General features: G+C 32.1%; 1 protein-coding gene across 6 annotated transcripts in view; it reads right to left on the bottom strand.

Annotated features, from left to right (window-relative positions):
* LOC145690290 (protein turtle-like) overlaps positions 1 to 18,975 on the bottom strand; it is a 614,494-nt gene that overhangs the window by 79,414 nt on the left and 516,105 nt on the right. For all 6 annotated transcript variants that reach the window (XM_081765062.1, XM_081765061.1, XM_081765059.1 and 3 more), the window contains exon 7: positions 12,056 to 12,343. In XM_081765062.1, the coding sequence (XP_081621188.1) occupies positions 12,056 to 12,343 (288 nt within the window). The remainder of the gene's footprint in view (positions 1 to 12,055; positions 12,344 to 18,975) is intronic.

An 18,975-nucleotide genomic window follows, 5' to 3' on the forward strand; every position in this document is an offset into this window, starting at 1 on the left:
AATGTTATTAGGAACAGCATTAATATTATATCAAAGTGTAGGTCTAAAATGAAAAAGTATCCAGTATAATTTCCTGGAGACTTAATTTCATTAATTGAACTGAAAGAGAAAGCTCATAAAGAATACAAAAGTACCACACTTGAGAATGATTATAAATTACTCTCTAATTATAGGAGACGATTCAAATATAAATTGAGAAGTGATAGACTTGAATATAACAGGCATATTGCAAATTCATTAAGTACAGAAGTACTAATCCACACAAGTTCTCGACATTTTTGAACTATAATAAAAAAAATAACAAAGGTAAATATGAAACTGATTCTCTATTATTGGGCTACTATATTTAAATTATTTTATCAGATAAATGATTTTACTTTATATAGAATCTTCTGATTCTGAATATCATGAAAAATGTTATTCTGTTACTACTGTTGATTATGTCGTTGAAGTTATTAAAAGTTTAAAGGTAAAATCTTCTTGTGATTGGATAGTATATCGATTTTTATAATCAAATGTATTTCTCATATTATTGCATCAATATTGACCTCAGTATTGAATTGGAGTATTTTCACATCAATATATCCTGAGACATGGAAAATGATGTTATTACTCCTGTTTTTAAAAATGACGGTAAAGGTGTCTACTTCGACTTTTCCAAGGCAATCGATAAAATGCCGCATTTTTTTTTTTGGTTAATAAATTAAAACCTTATCATCTTTCGTCAATTTTTATTGAATGATTTCAGTCTTATTTATTTAATAGGACATTCGTTGCTAGATATAACCAATGTACATCTTTAATACGTAATATATATATATATATATATATACAAGGCCGGATTTAAGGGGGTGCACAGGTGCACGTCCCCCCCCCCTTCGTTGTAAATATACACTATCTAAAATGAGAAGCTAGCATTGAAAATAGCAAAACTTTCCGAAACTTTCTGCCATCATGTTTCCGTTTGGGGCTTCAGAAAGAGGAGTTTTGCGAAAGCAATACTTTAAGTGGATTTTCTGAAGGTTCAAGGAAAAAGATTCACCAAGCAAAACTATATTACATTTGTCAAGTATGGAAGAAAACAGAAGCCAGAAAGAGAGAAGATCAATTTTCCTTGCATATCACTTGCAAGCCTCTTTAAAATACTCCCCCCTCTCTGTTCTATGTATCAGCGTTGTCAGGTATAAATAATATTGTCACATGTCACTTTGAAGAGTTTCAATGAGACTAGTTATTTTGGTAGTTATGGTGCACCCCCTTAGAAAATCCTGGATCCAACCCTATATATATATATATATTAATGTGTTTCAAGGCTCAAATTTGGGTCTTCTTTTGTTTTCGATGTTTGTTAATGATCTTAAAGATAAGTTGTAAATTCCTTACGTACGCTGATGATCTCAAAATTTATAATATTATTGTTGAGGTTAAAGATTGCTTTATCATCCAACAAGTTGCTTTATCAACTTAATTCAGTTGTTGAATAGTTGTATAATAATTGTTTACCATTAAATTTTAATAAAATGTCTTACTTTATGTTTATTAATAAAACCAATTCTGTTTATTTTAACTATAAGATTGACGATGCAGTCATTAATAATGCTACTTTTATCAAAGATTTAGCTGTTGTCTTCGATGATAAGTTATTATTCAATAAGTACATTGAAAGTATTACTTCCAAACTACGTAGAAACCTAAGATTAATCAAATTGAATTCAAAGGATTTCACAAGTCCGGAAACTTGTTTACTGTTATATTTTGTAAACGTAAGAAATCATCTAGAATATTGTTCCAATGCGTGGAACGAATGTATCCAATATTCTTCTAATAATCTAGAATATATTTAAAATTTATTTCTTGCCTGGTTAAGATGGAAATTTTTAAGGAATATGAGTGGAAATCGACTCAGAAATCTAGATTAACATTAGATTTATTAAACTTAGCCAATAGAAGGGAATTATTTAATTTGAAAATGTTATATAACATCTTAGTAGGTAAATTACAGTTTTTAATTTTTGTTCCAAGAAATAATACAAGGAATTTTCGAATTGTTAGATGTGTATCTAAATTAGCAACAGAATCTATTTATAAAAGACTTAAAACGGTCAACAAATATTCTCGTGCAATAGATATTTTTAATGATTTTTATTTTATTAAAGAAACAAATTACCTGTATAGATTGGATAATTTTGCATGTTATTAAAAGATTTAGCATGTCTTTAGTGTTATTTCTTTTTCTTTAGCCATTTATTTGCGTATTTCTTTAATTTGTTGTTGTACTTGTCGTCCTATTCCATGTATTTCTTATTTGTATGCGTATTTTATGTACTGAGGAAATTGTAAAAGTATTGTTATCTGTAATATCCATATTAGTTAAAACATGCTAGCGTGGGTAATAATGAAATTTCAATACCATCCTCTTTATCACATGGAAAATGAGCCGTCAGTACAAAAATATTATCTCCCTCCTTCACACATTACTAATTACTGTATTTAACATATTAAAAATATAGCAATTAAAACTTAGAAAAGCTTCAACTAAATTAGTTGCTTCCCAAAATGTATGAACTACACTATATAATCAAAGTTTAAGAGGGCAAAAATTGAAACACAAATGAATAATATAGCTAAATCTATTGCTACTATTAATAAGATAATCTATTTATAAAAGACTTGAAACGATCAATAAATATTCTCGTGCAAAAGATATTTTTAATGATGATTTTTACTTTATTAAGAAACACATTACCTGTATAGGTTGAATAATTTTGCATGTTATTAAACGATTTAGCATGTCTTTAGTGTTATTTCTTTTTTTAACCATTTATTTGTGTATTTCTGGAACTAGAAATTTTAATTATTTATTACACTTACTGAGCATAAGTTGTGTCACTTTTCTTTCCAATTTATTATATATAGAATTCACGTGTTCAAGACTTGTTCACGTGTTCAATACAAGAAAGAAGTTTATCTGCAACTTTGTTCCGAAATGTCTAATTATGGAGAAGGGCCAATTCAAGCTAACCACTTAATTAGTCGTAGGGTGGTTACCTCAAATTCGCCTCATCTCTGTAATTAGGTGCTTCCGACCAAAGTCGCAATTTTTTTTTAAATTGAAGCCCTGATCACGTATTCAGAGTTTGTCCATTCTTTTATTCAGTGTAACCATCCTACGACTAATTCCACTAATTACCTTAAACCAGCCACATTTACATAATTAGGCGTTTTCCACCAAATTCGCAGACAAGGCTTTTTTCTTGTATAGAGATCCTGAACACGTATGCGAAGTTCGTCGGTTTATTTACGGAACACCCTGTATATTAACTTTTAAAATACGGGTATACATTTTGAGTATAATCCACCTTTGTGGCTTATGTATTTTTCTGCATTACTTTAAGATTAACAGATTGGCTAGAACACGATATTTTTTTCTAGATTTGAGATTATTTGTTTTAGATATGTTGATTAACAAATACATACAAAAATACTATTATAATTGTCCTCTTTCTGAAGTCTTACTGTGAATACTCGTTCTAATTCATTGTAATTTGGTGTGAAAAGTAGTTGAAATTAGTAAATTTACAACAAGAAGTAGTTATATTTTTATTATAATATTTTTCCTATCAGTAAGCAGGGAGGCTAGATTATTAGTTTAAGAAAATATTTACTTGTCTGCTAGCTTAAAGAAACAAAAGAGACACAAAGCATATTCTGCCTTGTTTTCATTTTCGGCAAAATCGTAGTTACCGAGTCAAAAATTATAGAAATGACGTCTGCAAAATTGTATAACACACTTTACATTTCTGAATAACATAAGCGCTTTCTCAGGAGGGAATCTGGAAAGATTACTGATAAAATACAGAAATAATACGACAGTAGTGTAATTTTAATACTATTTCAATCATCTTATCTCAGCACATATTTGGATAAGAGAATGTAATTCAACTCATATAAGTGCATAACTGTTTTTTTTTTGCTAAAAATGAATTTTAAAATGTTATTTAAATAGCCAATTAATATACAAAGAATACTCATAAGTAATACTTTATCCTTAGTTTTATATTTTTTGGGGGGAGCGGAGGGGGAAATGTTTGTGAAGCTCGCAAATTACTTGTAGAACATAAACTTCTCCCACAAGAAAAAGAATATTTACGTTGTCCTATATCTAATAGGAAAGGAGTTGCTTAAGAAAATTTGGAATGTTGGATTTGTTAGAGGAATGTAAGATAAATTATATTCACAAGTGTCCCAGCATTTATACCTCACTTATTAATTTCGGTTCCCAGAGAGTTGCTACAGTAAGGTTTTATTGTAAGATCATTCACTCAATGATTCAACTTCATGAGGATTCATCAATGATAACTTTAGTACCACAATTAAATCTAATCTACTTTAACAACTCCATAATATGAATATTAACTACAAAAAGTAATCATTGTGACGAACGAAATACCTAACAACGGGTACGATGTTTCAGTTTAGGTTTAAACATAAAGAAGTTATAGTAAAATAAAAGAAAAATACTCACTAATATGTGAATGAAAACAGTAATTATAACCATTGCTACTTCAAATATGTAATCGCTTGGCATTTTACTTTTATTATTGCCAGATCATGTTAGTAAGCTTTTTTTCTTTTAAATGCAAAAAGAATTTTCATATTGATGTAATATATTTTTGTCTGCGAATACGTAAATATTGCATAAAGGTAATCAAGAAAGTCCTGTTGCTTTTTCACGCACCACCTTCGAACATTGATATGTTACCTAAGACGTACCTGGAAGATCAAAAATAGTCCCCATTAGCATCGACACACCTTCTGCCAACATTCTGGAAGGCCATGGATTCCATCACGGTAGAACGCGGTGGGCCGTGAAGCGAAGACGGTATCAAGTGCATTTTGCACCGCTACTAGGGATTTGAACTGGCGTCCTTTAAGGTGATTGTCCAAGGAATGGAACAGGTGATAATCGGACAGTGCAATGTCCGTGGAATGTGGCGAATGCAATAGTGTTTCCCATCCAAGGCGTAGATTGGTGTCCCGGGTCATCCTAGCCAAGTGGGGCTTAGCGTTGTCCTGTAACAGGAGGACTCCTTTGCGATTCAGAAGTGCTGGCTCCAGAGTTCTGGTTTTTTTTCTTAAACACGGCTTAACTGACACAGTTGCATTGATGCTCTGGCCAGCTGGCAGTAGTTCCCGATGCACGATGACGGGAGCAGTCCACCAAACACACAGGAGGACCTTCTTCTGGTGCAGTGCTGTTAAGGCTGTTTGGAACCGGTTCATAGGATGCTAATCAATGATGACGGCGCCGTGAAGCTTCATACAGGACCCACTTGTCATTACCTGTCAACACCCTATCCAGAAATGGCTCCTTCCTCAGACAAGAAAGCAAAGAAATATAGGTCTCTGCCTTCTGGCCGGAGTCAAATCATGTGGGATTCATCAACCCAACCTGTAGTGCTTCCCAGGTTGATGGAGATGCAGGCGAATGGTTTCTCCATCAACACTGAATTGTGGTCCCAGTTTCTCACACATCTGGCCACTGTTCCCAATTGCTGCCTGAAGATCTTCATTTTGTACATATGTTGGTCTTCCGGCATGCGGTGCGTCTTCGAGTGTTTCGTCACCGTTCTTAAACTTGTTAAACCACTGCTGCACTGTCCGCGTAGTCACGACACCCTCAACTAAGGTCTGGCATATCTTCCGCCCCGCTACAGCGGCTTTTGATCCCAGTTTGAACTCGTACAGCACACATGCCCTAATGACGCTCTGTGGAGGTCCCATGCTCACTCTGTCCTTACGCAAGTCCACGGTGTAACTGAACTGCCAAAACTAGGTAGTGTGTTGAATATACCCACACCAACAACTAACCTTCGACTTATCTCCATTCGCATTCAACTCACTGTGTGAGGGCCTATTGAACACAGACCTCCAGTAAAACCGACAGAACTTTCTCGGGTTACCTTTATAGTTCATTCGTAAAATTTTCTATGACTATCTAGATTCTATTTGCACATGTACTAGAATTTATCTCAAGTAATTTTTATTTTAAACTTTGAGTATTAAATTGAATTTCGTGTTGGCGGCGTAGTGACATTATTTGAAGAAGGAAAGGATTCCCTTTCCAAGTTGATACTGAAACTTACTTATCCATAGTTTGGTGCAAGTACAGAGCCACAAATCAATCTTCAAAATTTACATTTAAAATATAACAATTACTTTTGATTATTGCTTAGAAACCTCTGTAAGGTATTTATTTTCCCAACTTCCAAACGTAATTATGTTGTACAGCCCAAATATAGATAAAATACGTAAACTAATTGATTGAACTTAATTACGAAATCCTAGATTTTACGTTACGGATCAAAATCCCGGTTATCTTATTGTTTTCAGAACGAATAGAATGGACTAACTTGAAATCATCATCATCATCGTAGATATTCTTCCATTATTGACAGGTAACTTGCTGCAACTGAGAAGTTTATTTGCTCCGCAAGCTTCCGCTAACCTCTTCGTCTTCCCATACAATTTTTCTGTTTTGATGTCGTCCATCAATTGTAGTCTCCTTCGCCCTCTCCCACTCCTTCCTGCCATCATATCCTTTAGTATGTCCCTCATGATACAGTTCTTTTTTAGTGAATGTCCCAACCAGTTTTTCTTCCTCTTTTCAATATTATCTAAAACTGTTCTTCTCTCCCCCATCATTTCTAACACCATTTCATTCGTTTTCTGCTCCACATCCACATAATAATACTATCCATTCTTCTCCACACCCACATCTCGAAAGCTTCCAATCGTTTTTTTTAAAAATCATTTTTGAGTAGTGTCCATGTTTCCACCCCATATAGCAGTACTCCACACGAAGCATTTTATGAGTCTTTTTCTCAACTTTTTATTCAAAGTCCCACAAAACAGACTTTTTTCTTCCTAAAGACTTCTTTCGCTATTCCTATCCTTGCTCTTATTTCACATTCACACTTCATATCGTCACTAATAATACTACCCAGGCATCGAAAACTAGTCACCTGTTCTATTTTATCCCCTCATATTTCTATATTTGACACCAACCACCTCGTTGAAAGCACCATGGCTTTTGTCTTTCTAACATTTACTTTTATTCCATATTCTTCACAGCCCTTTCTCAAGTTTTCTCTTGTCTTGTTGATTTTCCTTTCAGATTCCGCCACAAGTGCCATATCATCTGCAAACCGTATACATTTAATCATTCTTTCTCCATTCTTGAAATGCATCTTGATTATATAGGAAATTTTTCACTATCTCTTCCAGATAGATATTAAATAATCTTGGTGAGAGACGGCATCCGTGCGGAAGTTTCCTTTCAATTGCATTCTTCTCTGCCACTTTCTCCCTTATTCTAACACTTACTTGTTGGCTCATATATAAGTTTCTTATGAGTCTTCGATGTTTCCATTCCAACCGTACCTTCTTTAAAACTCCCAACACTTTCCAATTCACGCGGTCAAAAGCCTCTTCTAGATCAATAAAATACAACATATAACTCTTTTCCCTTTTCTGTAATCTTTCATCGATCACCCTTGATAATCCAATTGTATCTCTTATGCCCTTACTTCTCCTGAACTCGAACTGTTTCTCCTCATCTTTTTCATTTGTTCTTTCATAAAACCTTTTGTTCAGCATTCGAAGCAAACTTTTTGCTGCGTGAGATACAAGACTAATAGTTCTATAATCCTCACATTTCTTTGGGTTTGATTGCTTAACCATCGGTATCATGATCGTCTTCAATAAGTCTTTTGGTCACTCTCTTGTTTCATATATTTCATTATAGAGTCAGAACAATTCTTTCTTAATTCTAACTCGTTGTTTAACTTTTTGTACATCTTTCTGTCCTCTTCTGTATCAACCTGTTTCCACGTCTTCCTCTCCCTCATTTTCTGTAACGCATGGTTTGTTAGCCGTTTCGTGTTCGCGGTAACCTACTACTTCTTCTGCAGCCTGCTGTATGCAAAGCTTAATGTGCTCCCACTGTCTGTTACTACCTGCACTTATCCTTTCCTTGTTTGAGAATTTTTCAACGAAAAGGCTTCTTCCTCATTTTTCAACTTTTGGGTATTCAACATCTTGTTGCCTACTTTCCTTCTGGCTACATTTTTCAGTTGAATACCCACTTCGGTTATACCTGGTGAGCTTACCTTATAACGCTCAGGTGCAATCCTGCATATGGTGGTAGGTGCCGATTCGTTAGAGGTCGGCTGACCGTAAGGGCTAAGCAAGTGTAAACAATAATGGAAAATCACAATGCAGGGATTTCTTTCTATATATAAGTTACACCTCGATGGTTACCACAAACAGTGTGAGTAGACACTCCCACTATTCTGTCCCTTCAATTTTAACATGCCAAAGACGCCCTTGAATGTGTTAATTCATTATTTATAGAGAATAAAGTACTTCTTAACAAAAACATACAAGAGGAATGAAAGTTCACAGTAACTTTAAAATAAAAATATCATATATCAATATAAAGATGAAATGAATGACAAGAAGCGACTGAAGAATTCTAAATATATTGTTGAAAATAATAAAGTTCAGAATCTATCTAGAAAAATTACGAACCTCAAATTACGAATTAAATAGCAATTACAAACTACAATCGCGTGAAACAGTTCTGATGCATAGAGAAATGACAGTTGATGATACGTGAACACTTGAATGACGTCAGAGAACATAATTTACAGATTATGGTAAGAAATTTGAACACGAATGGATTTTTAATCTTCCATGAACAGTAGAAAAGCTTCTATGGTAATAAGTGTCCGATAGAAGCAATGCATCATAAGCGTGATCTACCGGTATAGAAGGCGTAGAAAGTCATAGGTAGGATGCAAGCTGGACGGATACACAGGAAAGTAGCGTTAGTCTTTGAATTTCTTGTAAGAACCTTGATGGATCTGATTTCAGATAGCTGAAAATAATAGACGAAAGCAAGTCTCCTACAAACATGTGTTGAAATATCAGAGGTTAGATTGAACTTCTCCAACTGGATGGAGATAATTTATTAGAGAAACACCAACTTACGTAGTTAATCTTTTGAAGAAGACTATTTTATTAGAAACCTTTCTCTAGACAAATATATACATGGAATTTCCTGTTTTGTTCTTTTGCCATAACCTAATAATGTTGGGTAGCTATTAAATAATGCTAACAGTTTCCAGAACAAGCGGTAAGAAAACAGAAAATCTACAACGAATTGTTTCCTAATTCATTACCTGCCAACATTATTTACAAGAGATTTTTGGTTAATTAATTTATTGATGATGAGTGTAATGATACTATATTTAAACATTACTTTTTAAATATATTTTTCAGGGCTTAGGTTCTTTACAAAGGGCCGTCCCATTTTTGAAACCTTCGCATATCCCGTTAGCATTGTCACTTTATGCATACTATGGCAGTTGCAATCAACTTAATTCTTACAAAAAAAAAAAAAGTACTGAAGATGTTACAATCTACTCCTCTCTCGAGCTATAAGCATTTATACTAACATAGTTAGAACTAATAAAATGCAGCTACAAGTTCAAACTCTTCACTTCAAATGATAACATCAAGATGTAGAAGATACATACAGTAACAAATCAATTCTAAACCTAAGCAATGTAAACCAACAATGCTAAATAATTTTCTTCTGTGTACCAACATCCAGTACTATCAACGCATTAATAATATACTATATACCTATTGTTATTAACCATGAAAACAAAAAATAAATAAATAAATAAATAAAATATAAATGTCCTAAACGGGGACAATGGTAGATAATGAGTTAATTGTATTGCCACGTCAAAGGGAACCATTTGCAATCGTCTTTACAATATAGCCAATCGGCTTAAACGTACATTGTCATATGACATACATAATTGTTACTGAGAGCAGGTCAAGTGGAGTCGCCAAGAGGAATGAAAGTTCATAGTTGAATCTATGGCTCAATTCGACAAGTCCTCCTCTAGAGAGAAAGTAAAACATGAAATAACCAGGTTTTGAGCAAGAAATATTCCAGTAATCAAAAGTAAGCTGAGAGTCTGAGCAGGAACCAGAAATGCAGTCTTACAAACTTGCCTCATAGGGAAACTAGAACATGAAATGGTCCAGTTTTGGTGCACAAAATATTTCAATATTTGAAAGTAAGTTGAGAATTTGAGCAGGCACCAGAAGGTTTTTTTTTTTTTTTTTTTTTTTTACAAACTTTTCTCATTTGGAAGGAATATAGAACATGAAATGGTTCAACTTTTGTGCAGAAAATATTTCAATATTTGAAAATTAGCTGAGAGTTTGAGCAGGAACCAGAAGTGTAACAGTACAAACCTGAATATAATTCGAAACAGTAATGCAGTGGCTTGGAGATAAAATTATGAGACCTACTGGCTCTGTATCACGTCATTTGTACAGCACTTCTTGGAAATTCATTTCCTCTCGTAAACGGCAATGTGCAGCTTCAACAACATTTGCATAAAGAACACAAGAGTCTGAGTCATGTAGAGTAACATAAAGCACGAAACTGGCAGTGGTTTGTCAAGCAATGATTTTTTTTTCTTTCTCTCTTAAAATTACCTAAGCAACCAGTTATTATAGTGATTAAAGCATGTAGAACAAATTATTTTCATTAGCTCATAAACACCCTCCTTGGATTGTTTTACCACAGCACTCACAAAATCAGGAATCATAGTCATCTATCCAAATTCAAAGCAATACACACGCACCTACACAGTTGAATTGGCGCCACTGGGAAGTGTATCAATGCGTATGCTTACACAGAGGGCAGCATTACTGCCCAATTTCTACCCTGTTATTATCTATCATTACGATATCATAGTTTTATAAAAGAGTTATAATTTTGATGTATTGGTTTTGAGTAAGATTTTGCAGTAAGAGCACTTTCATTAGTAACTCTGCAGCAAATCAGTGTACTTTTTTTTTTAAAAAGTAAGACATAATAAATAACGGTGATTCAACTGTTCCCATGTTGATCTTACCATTTGTCATTCTTACTTCATTTTGTGAGCTGATTTCTTAAATACAAAATAACTATCCCCTTAAGTCATCGTTAAGACAACAATTATTTGCTAAAGAAATATGTTTTAGTAGGTAGGAGTGTACTTGCTTCTTTCTTGCTGGTTTTTAAATTTTGAAAAAGTTTTCAGAAAAATAAAACAATAATAATGAAGCCATTAAATTCTATTTCCTTGAACATTGTTCCTATTCAATAGAATAATATCTTCCATATTCATGTGTTAATAGTAGTATTAATATCATTAAAATGTTTTCATACTATGCCGCCATTTTATAATAGTTTATGTCGTACTACATATAGTACTCTGTTTAGTATTCTGTTTAGAGCTTTGCTTATATATAAAGTCTGTATACCTATTATAGCTTTGTTTCTTACATAATTTTCCTCATATACATTTATTAACATATTACTTGCAGTGAATTACCCTTCTATTATATGCTAGCAAATGTACTAGTACAACACTTATAAAACACTATATTGAATCATATCGTAAACTAAATCAAACTTAAAATGCCTATAATATCCGTGAGCTTAGAAACTTTTTAAGGTTTGTTTTAAAAAAGGCATAACCAATAGAATTTGTTAACAGTTCCCGAATCTTTAACTAATTTTATTGAACATAAAATATTTTTCAGTAATAAATATGAGCTAGTTATAAGAAAATATTTATTTATTAGGACAATCGGTGATTTGCTTGTTTATTTAAAGTTTAACATCTTTTTTTTTTTAGCACTGAAACTATATGAAGTATGGATCTACAGTTTAACAATAGGTCCAAACCAAATTTATTTCTACCAGGAATAGTTATTCTGGACCACTAGCAGAAGTGTGTCATAGTTAGGTGGAGGATTGTCGTCTTTAGTAATTATCAACATAAAGTTTGCTTTAATTTTTCAGTGTTTAACCAACTAATCCAACACATTATAGACAAAATTTTTTGAAGTTCCTGTTGAGTAGAAGAGTAAAGTATATAAGAATTTGATATCAAAGTAATACATAAATGATACTTACATTCAACGTTGAGGTAAGCCGATGCTGTCTGTGGTTCACCTATTCCATTGCTAACTTCACAGAGATATAGGCCGGTATCGTCGGCACTCACTGGGTTAATAGTAAGGGTACCATCACGGCGAATGGTGACTCGAGTCTCCAGGGCACCCACTTCCTTCACTGGCTGTCCTTCCCGATACCACTTCACCGTCACGTTCCCTGGTTGAGCTTTAGCTTCACATGAAAACTGGACCTTCTCACCTTCAAGTTTGGTTTGATTTGTAGGAGGAACCATGATCACAGCGCCGCCTGCAACAAAAGAACAAGAAACAAACATCTGGTCAGAATCAAACCCTGGGTACTCTGGACGAAGATATGTTGATGGGGATGGAGTACTAATGACACGATCGCCTTGTAATCAAGTAATGCCGATTCGATTTCCGAATATACTGATTTAAATCTGTTTTCGGAATATCTGAAAATCCTTTAAGTGAATGTTGGGAAAATACCTTAGATAGAAACCTAATTAACTTTACAGAGATATAGGTCGGCACTCACTGGGTTACTACTAGGGGTACCATCACGGCAAATGGTGACTCGCGTCTCCAGGGCACTCACTTCTTTCCCTAGAGTGTGTGCTAGTCGCTTTTATAACTAGCTGTATATAATACAGAAAATAATAAGAAAAAATACAATTGTGAAGTGACGGTTGCTTATCAAAATTCACTCAAAAAAAATCTATAAGGATCAAACTTTTGATTTTTTTTGTTTTGTTTTGTTTTTTTGTTTTTTTTTTTTTTTTGTTTTAGACAAAGAGTTTAGCCCTTGTCTTCGTCAGTAAATTCACAGGTAATGTTAAAATAACTTTACGCCACATCATTCTATATTAATATCGTACTGTATATTGTAGATGGATGCTATTCTTGCGTTTCAAGTACTTCTTAATTGATTGTGTACTATGTATCACGATTTGATTTAAATCGTGATATTATGAAAACATCGTCGACTTCCATGGTAGAAGAAATCTCAAATATGGTTCCATTGTTAGCGAAGGCATATTTAGTTGAAAGACATACGGAAAAAATACCTGATAATTCAACCTAAATTTGTTAAATCTTAATAACAAATATTTGCATAGAATGACAAATTCCTGCCTTTAATCAACAGCTTCTAACACTGATTCTTCCAGTGCCTCATTAGGTCCTAATAAATTAAATCGACGGTTTAAAATATATAGAAAATGGAAATATCGAATCTGATTTCGTTCGAATCAATATCTTAAAATTCTTACTTAATAATTCAGATAATTGGGATGAAATTGAAATATTTTAATTTCTTCATTATCAAGTTGATAATAAGTTTTCTGGTTTATGAAACGACAGGAGAATAATAATTGAAAAAAAAAATCTAAAATACATACAATACAGAAATTAACAGCTAATAGAAATTTGAAAATTCAAGAGCTAAATATATCTTCGTTTTCCGAATAGTATCTTGTGTTCTCTTAACATGCGTCAACGTGTAAAGCACTACTTAAAATACTTATCAAGAGAAGAGTTACACAACGAATATATACATTTATGCAAGATTTCGTAAAATTATAATATTAAAAAATGGTTAGCAATATGCATATTGTCGTTTCCATTGTTCATAGTTCACTTTTTCTAACTTCTAAGTTGCGGCAAGTGACTTGTCAATAATGGCAGAATACCTATGATGATGATGATGATGAATATACAGAAGTCACAATTTAAGAATCAAAAACGTAATGAAAGCTGGCATAAAGAAATTAATAGCAGTACTAAAGGGTCAATTTGAAGCTTATTCACTTTTTGACAATTTTAAAAATGATAAAATTGTCTTACACGTTAACGTATGTCAAAGATGACAAGGGTACTATTCGCTGTCACATATTTTGACAATTTTAGAATAAATGTAAAGAACAAATGGACTGTCAGGACGGTAATAAACATACTTGTAGCCAGTGGCGGATACAAGGGGGACTATAGGGGCTATATCCCCCCCCCCCTTGACGCTCAGGTATACACTGGATAAAATGGGCTTCAATCCTGCTTTACACTGGATAAAACAGCTAACTATCGTTTTGCCCCTCCCTTGATTATATCCTGGATCCGCCACTGCTTGTAGCGTATACAAAAATAGTTATAATGCATAAGAAAATACAGTCAACTACTAATGCAGATGGGGCCGTGGGGAAAGGAAGAATATATTCATTGAAGTTATTCAAATATCCTTGAGTCCCTTACGAGAATCTTAAAACTTGTGTACAACCCCATAGGAAATTAGAGTATAATCAATTGTCAAATATTAAATAAACTTAGCAGAAACAATGGGAAATTTATAGTAAACAAAGAATTCCAACACACAATTTGCATAAATAATGGGTAGTTTATAGTAAACAAAGAATTCGAACAGAGAACTTGCAAAAACAATGCGTAATTTATAATAAACAAAGAATGTCAATACAGAACTTGTAAGTTCGAAACTAATACCAGAAAGTATCAGGAAAAAATATTTATTTCTACCAAAATCTGAAGATGAGATTTGTTACAAAGATAAAAGAAAAATCCTCTTTTATTGATAGTAGATATACAGAGAAATATATTGTAGAGTTTGAATATGATATTTACAGGATATACACGTTTGTGAACTCTCAGAGAAAAAAAAAAAAAAAACATATAGTCATTTATGTGTAATCGAAGAAGAAAAGGGATAGAAGAATTCAAGGATTAATTTTTCTGATTACAGTTTTATGCCAATTATTATTTTGTAAGTTTTTAATAGTAATTTTTACTCCTTTGCCTGTACTAAAATTTCTCAGTGAGGTGTTTTAGAAAACAGTCATTTTATAGAACTTGAGTTGTCTAATATTGAACTTTTTTTACATACTAAAATTGATTTGAATCATCTGAAGTATGTATTACACATGATTATACTTCGATTACACATGTGTTAGTGTTATTTTTGTCTATCAGAGAAAAGTTACTAGAAAACGAAATAATATATAAAATAAACAGATATGAGTTTCAAATCTAGAATATATCAAGTGAAGATACGGTATTTTAGGGTTATTCACAATAGTTGATTGTCATTTTATCCCCAATTCTCTACTAGGTTGCTTTTGTTTTTCATATATATTTTTTATGATTTTCAAACATTTAATAATATTAAAATAATAATATAAAAATCATTATTAGTAGACAATACATGCAATTACTTTTGTGAATAAATATAGACATTAAGTTCATATGTTGTTATCATTCGATTTATGAATAAATTGGGATATGGAAATAATTTTTGTTCGGTGGAATGGCGCGAATACTATTAAGTTACGTTAAGTATATAGATATATCCAAAGAAATATAATTTAAATGTAAGTCACAACTATCAGAAAGAGCCAAGAATTGTTAAGAAAACAGAGAATTATGTTTTTATTCTAGCTTAATATTTTGTACGTTACAGTATTTTACGCGTTCTATAGGCTTGATGCATAGTTTTGGTATTGGAGGGTTACGTTCTACGAATTTTAGTTTTACACTTATTACTTTTGTTACTTGAATATTAGTTGCAGAATTAAGCAACTCTGAAATTTTTCTTCAGATATGAAAAGTGTACAAGTTTCCGATATCATTGAGGAAACTCTGGAAGTTTCATCAAGATTGTCAGGCCCTGGTTTTTATCATTAGCATTTTCCGATTATAAGATGAGTGCTGGTATTAATTCTACCTCGCAAAATGTGTGTCAAAATCTAGAATCAAAAGCAAACTATGAATATAACGTAGAGTAAAGTGAACAAAGATTAACTTTAAATGTTCCGTTTCACAAGAAGATTACATGTATAACATTATATTGAATAAAAGACCCGAAGGATTACTTTTAGAACGGTAGCGTAGTTTAGATCAAAAGGTAAAATTATTTCCTTTAATTTGTTTTGGAATTCTACTAATATTTAGGTATATAAGCTTAATACCTGTACTTCTATGTAGGATGTTTTTCAGAATATCTAATGTGTTAAATTAAAATGTATATAAAATAGAAGACTTGAAATATTGGAAAACGTACAAAATGAATGAACAACTATACAAATAATTCAAAATCGGAGATTCTTTGAAAATGTATTATTTCCGGAAAGGAATACATAATTGAATAATACTGAATTCTTTGTAACCTAAACTGCATACATCTTTGTACATAATTCTGTATTTCAGGCATTGCAAAAATGGATTCATACAGTGCAAGGTGCGAATTACTACTAAATACTACGAAACAAGCCTGATTTGTTAATCGCAAATTCACCCTTAAAGTAATAATATCACTGATAAGATAAGCTATTTTATATCACTGTTAAGAATATAACCGAAATAAGTATCTATAGAAGTGTTTCATTGCCTCTATTTTTATAATTGATAATATTCTGCTATTATTGACATTTGCACTGTAATAAACCGTACAGGTCTCAGTTCCCAGTCTTCTTTCTTGGGTGAATAGCTATGTGCATGCTTTCTGTTCTGGATTCAACCTTCGGTGGGAGTACTTGCTCCGGACATGAACTCAAGTAGTGATTCGGATCCACTTTGAACAATACTCTTACATAGCAGTGGGCTTAAAAAAGACTTTTAACCCCAATACACCAAACCAAAGTTTTACACGCTTAGATTCAAGTTAATTTTAAACTCCGTGTCATTTAAACTATTAAGTGATAATAATATCTTTAAAAAAGAATTAATATCACTGCGGAGATGAATGATTCTGAAGCAGGAATTGAATCATCTTAATTCATTAGTAATCATATCCACTCCCTAGTTATATAAATCGCCATATAAATCTATGAAAGAAGCAAAGAGAATTATGCAATGTAACATATGGAAATAGGGTCGGAAAAAAAGTTTTGGCATGTATTTACAAGAGTTGTTGAAGAGTCATGTGATATAAAACACGGAAAAGTGGCAAACTCTTTCAACAGCAATTAGAAGTTTAGAATGTATGCAGATAAAATAGTTAAAAGATATTCATAATTTATTTTAAATATGTTTGTTTTATATAAAGAGATGTCAGAAATATGTTTAGTTTTATTCTGACTCAAATTGATTTGATAGAAGGCATCAAATTGATTTTAACTATATGGTAAAATTCAGGCTTAATTTATTTAGTTTGAGGTGATGAATATTTCCAAAGAGACTTATAATTTCATTTGCTAAAATATGACGAGTATGACGAGTATGAAGGGAGATAGTATCAAAACTATAAAGTACGTAACATGAGATTTGGCTACACGTGGCTCAATATTCTATTATGAATCAGTACGTGAGGTTATATTTAGCTACATGTAAATCGATATTATAAATTAATGCGTGAAATTAATTAGAGTACACGTGACTCAACATTATGTTATGAGTAAAAAAAGAGGGGGTTCAAAAGTTGTCATTTTTATTCGATTTACGTATTCAAATGTGATAGAAAAACATGTAAAGCTTAACAAAAGTAGAATAATTTCTTATTTCTTAGGTACTTTGGCCGGATCGTAGTTTAGTGTCCTATTTAGTACCAAGGGTATGTGAGACATGGACCTAGAGAGCTTAGCATGAGATTCGAACCATATAAACTCACACCGAGAATAGAAGCCAGGTTCATCGCGCTAGGTGCGTACACTAATCATATAGCAACAAGGAACCTTGCCTTGATACTATACTGAAGTACGCAATATATTAGTTCTGAAACAAGAGTTAGAGAATTATTAATGCATCAATTACATAAAAAGAGACAATTCAAAACAAAAACAAACAAAAAAAAAAAAAAGTAAAAGACAAGTAACACTCATGGGAGTTTTGAGTGACTTATATATTTTGTATTCTAAATTTGATCATCTAAAACAAAAGAAAAGAAGACGGTAAAGCTTTAGAAATATTTTCATCTTGAAATGCAAGTTAGAAGAGGAAAATAAGTAAAAAGATCTATTAATTGTATCATGTAAATAAAATTGCAACAGATTCATAAATTCAGGTTACAAGAGTTTATGTTAGTATACATGAAACAGAATAGGTTCAGAGAAAATGTGCTGATTCGGTAATTTTTAGTAGCCTTATATAATTACTATGTGTCGTTAAGTATAATTTTTATCCTGTTCCGTCACTTTTCCCAAAGTGAGAAGAATGGTTTAAACAATATAAAAGTGATAGTAAATACTATAATGATTAATATAATGATAGAAGCTTCAAATAATTATATTATTGGGCACAGAAGTAATTATGATAATTTAAGATAATTTGATGATCTATTACGATAATTTGTCAAATTAGAGAGTTGAAAGATCAGTATTTTTTGTTGTAACGAACCATTTTTCTAAGTTTAGGAGTAAAATGAAATAATGTTACTATAATTAATGATGGTAAATGTGACACTACAATAGCGCACATATTTTGTATTCATCAAAGAAACTAAAAAAAAAAAAAAAAAAAAACTGTTGCTAGCCAACGAAATTCATTTCACAAAGACAACCTGGAAAATAACAAGAAAGATAAAACAACAAGAGGACTATAAGAGAATAATATTAGTACAAAGTATGGAAACAATACGCTAACACTCCTAATTTCTTTCACAGACATTTTCACTTATAAATTATTATAAATTATTAAATAAGATATGGATTTACTTCATGTAAACAGCAATGAACTACATCTTGGGGTTTAGGTTGAATTAATAAATATAATTTGAATTAAATGAAAATATGATTTATTTACTTACACTAACAACAAACTTTTAGTATCTAAAAATACCATTATTCTTCCTCTCTTATTTCTATATATAATATTAAAAGTAACCCAATTTATGTATTATTGAAAAGTGTTATCTTGAATAATTACTTTTCCATTCACGTCTAGGAATTAGCAAATTAGCTACAAGCTTATTCAATGAAATGAAAA

The sequence above is a fragment of the Thermobia domestica genome, chromosome 7 (genome assembly GCF_964235325.1).
Source record: "Thermobia domestica chromosome 7, izTheDome1.hap1.1, whole genome shotgun sequence".
Taxonomy (NCBI): Eukaryota; Metazoa; Arthropoda; class Insecta; order Zygentoma; family Lepismatidae; genus Thermobia; species Thermobia domestica.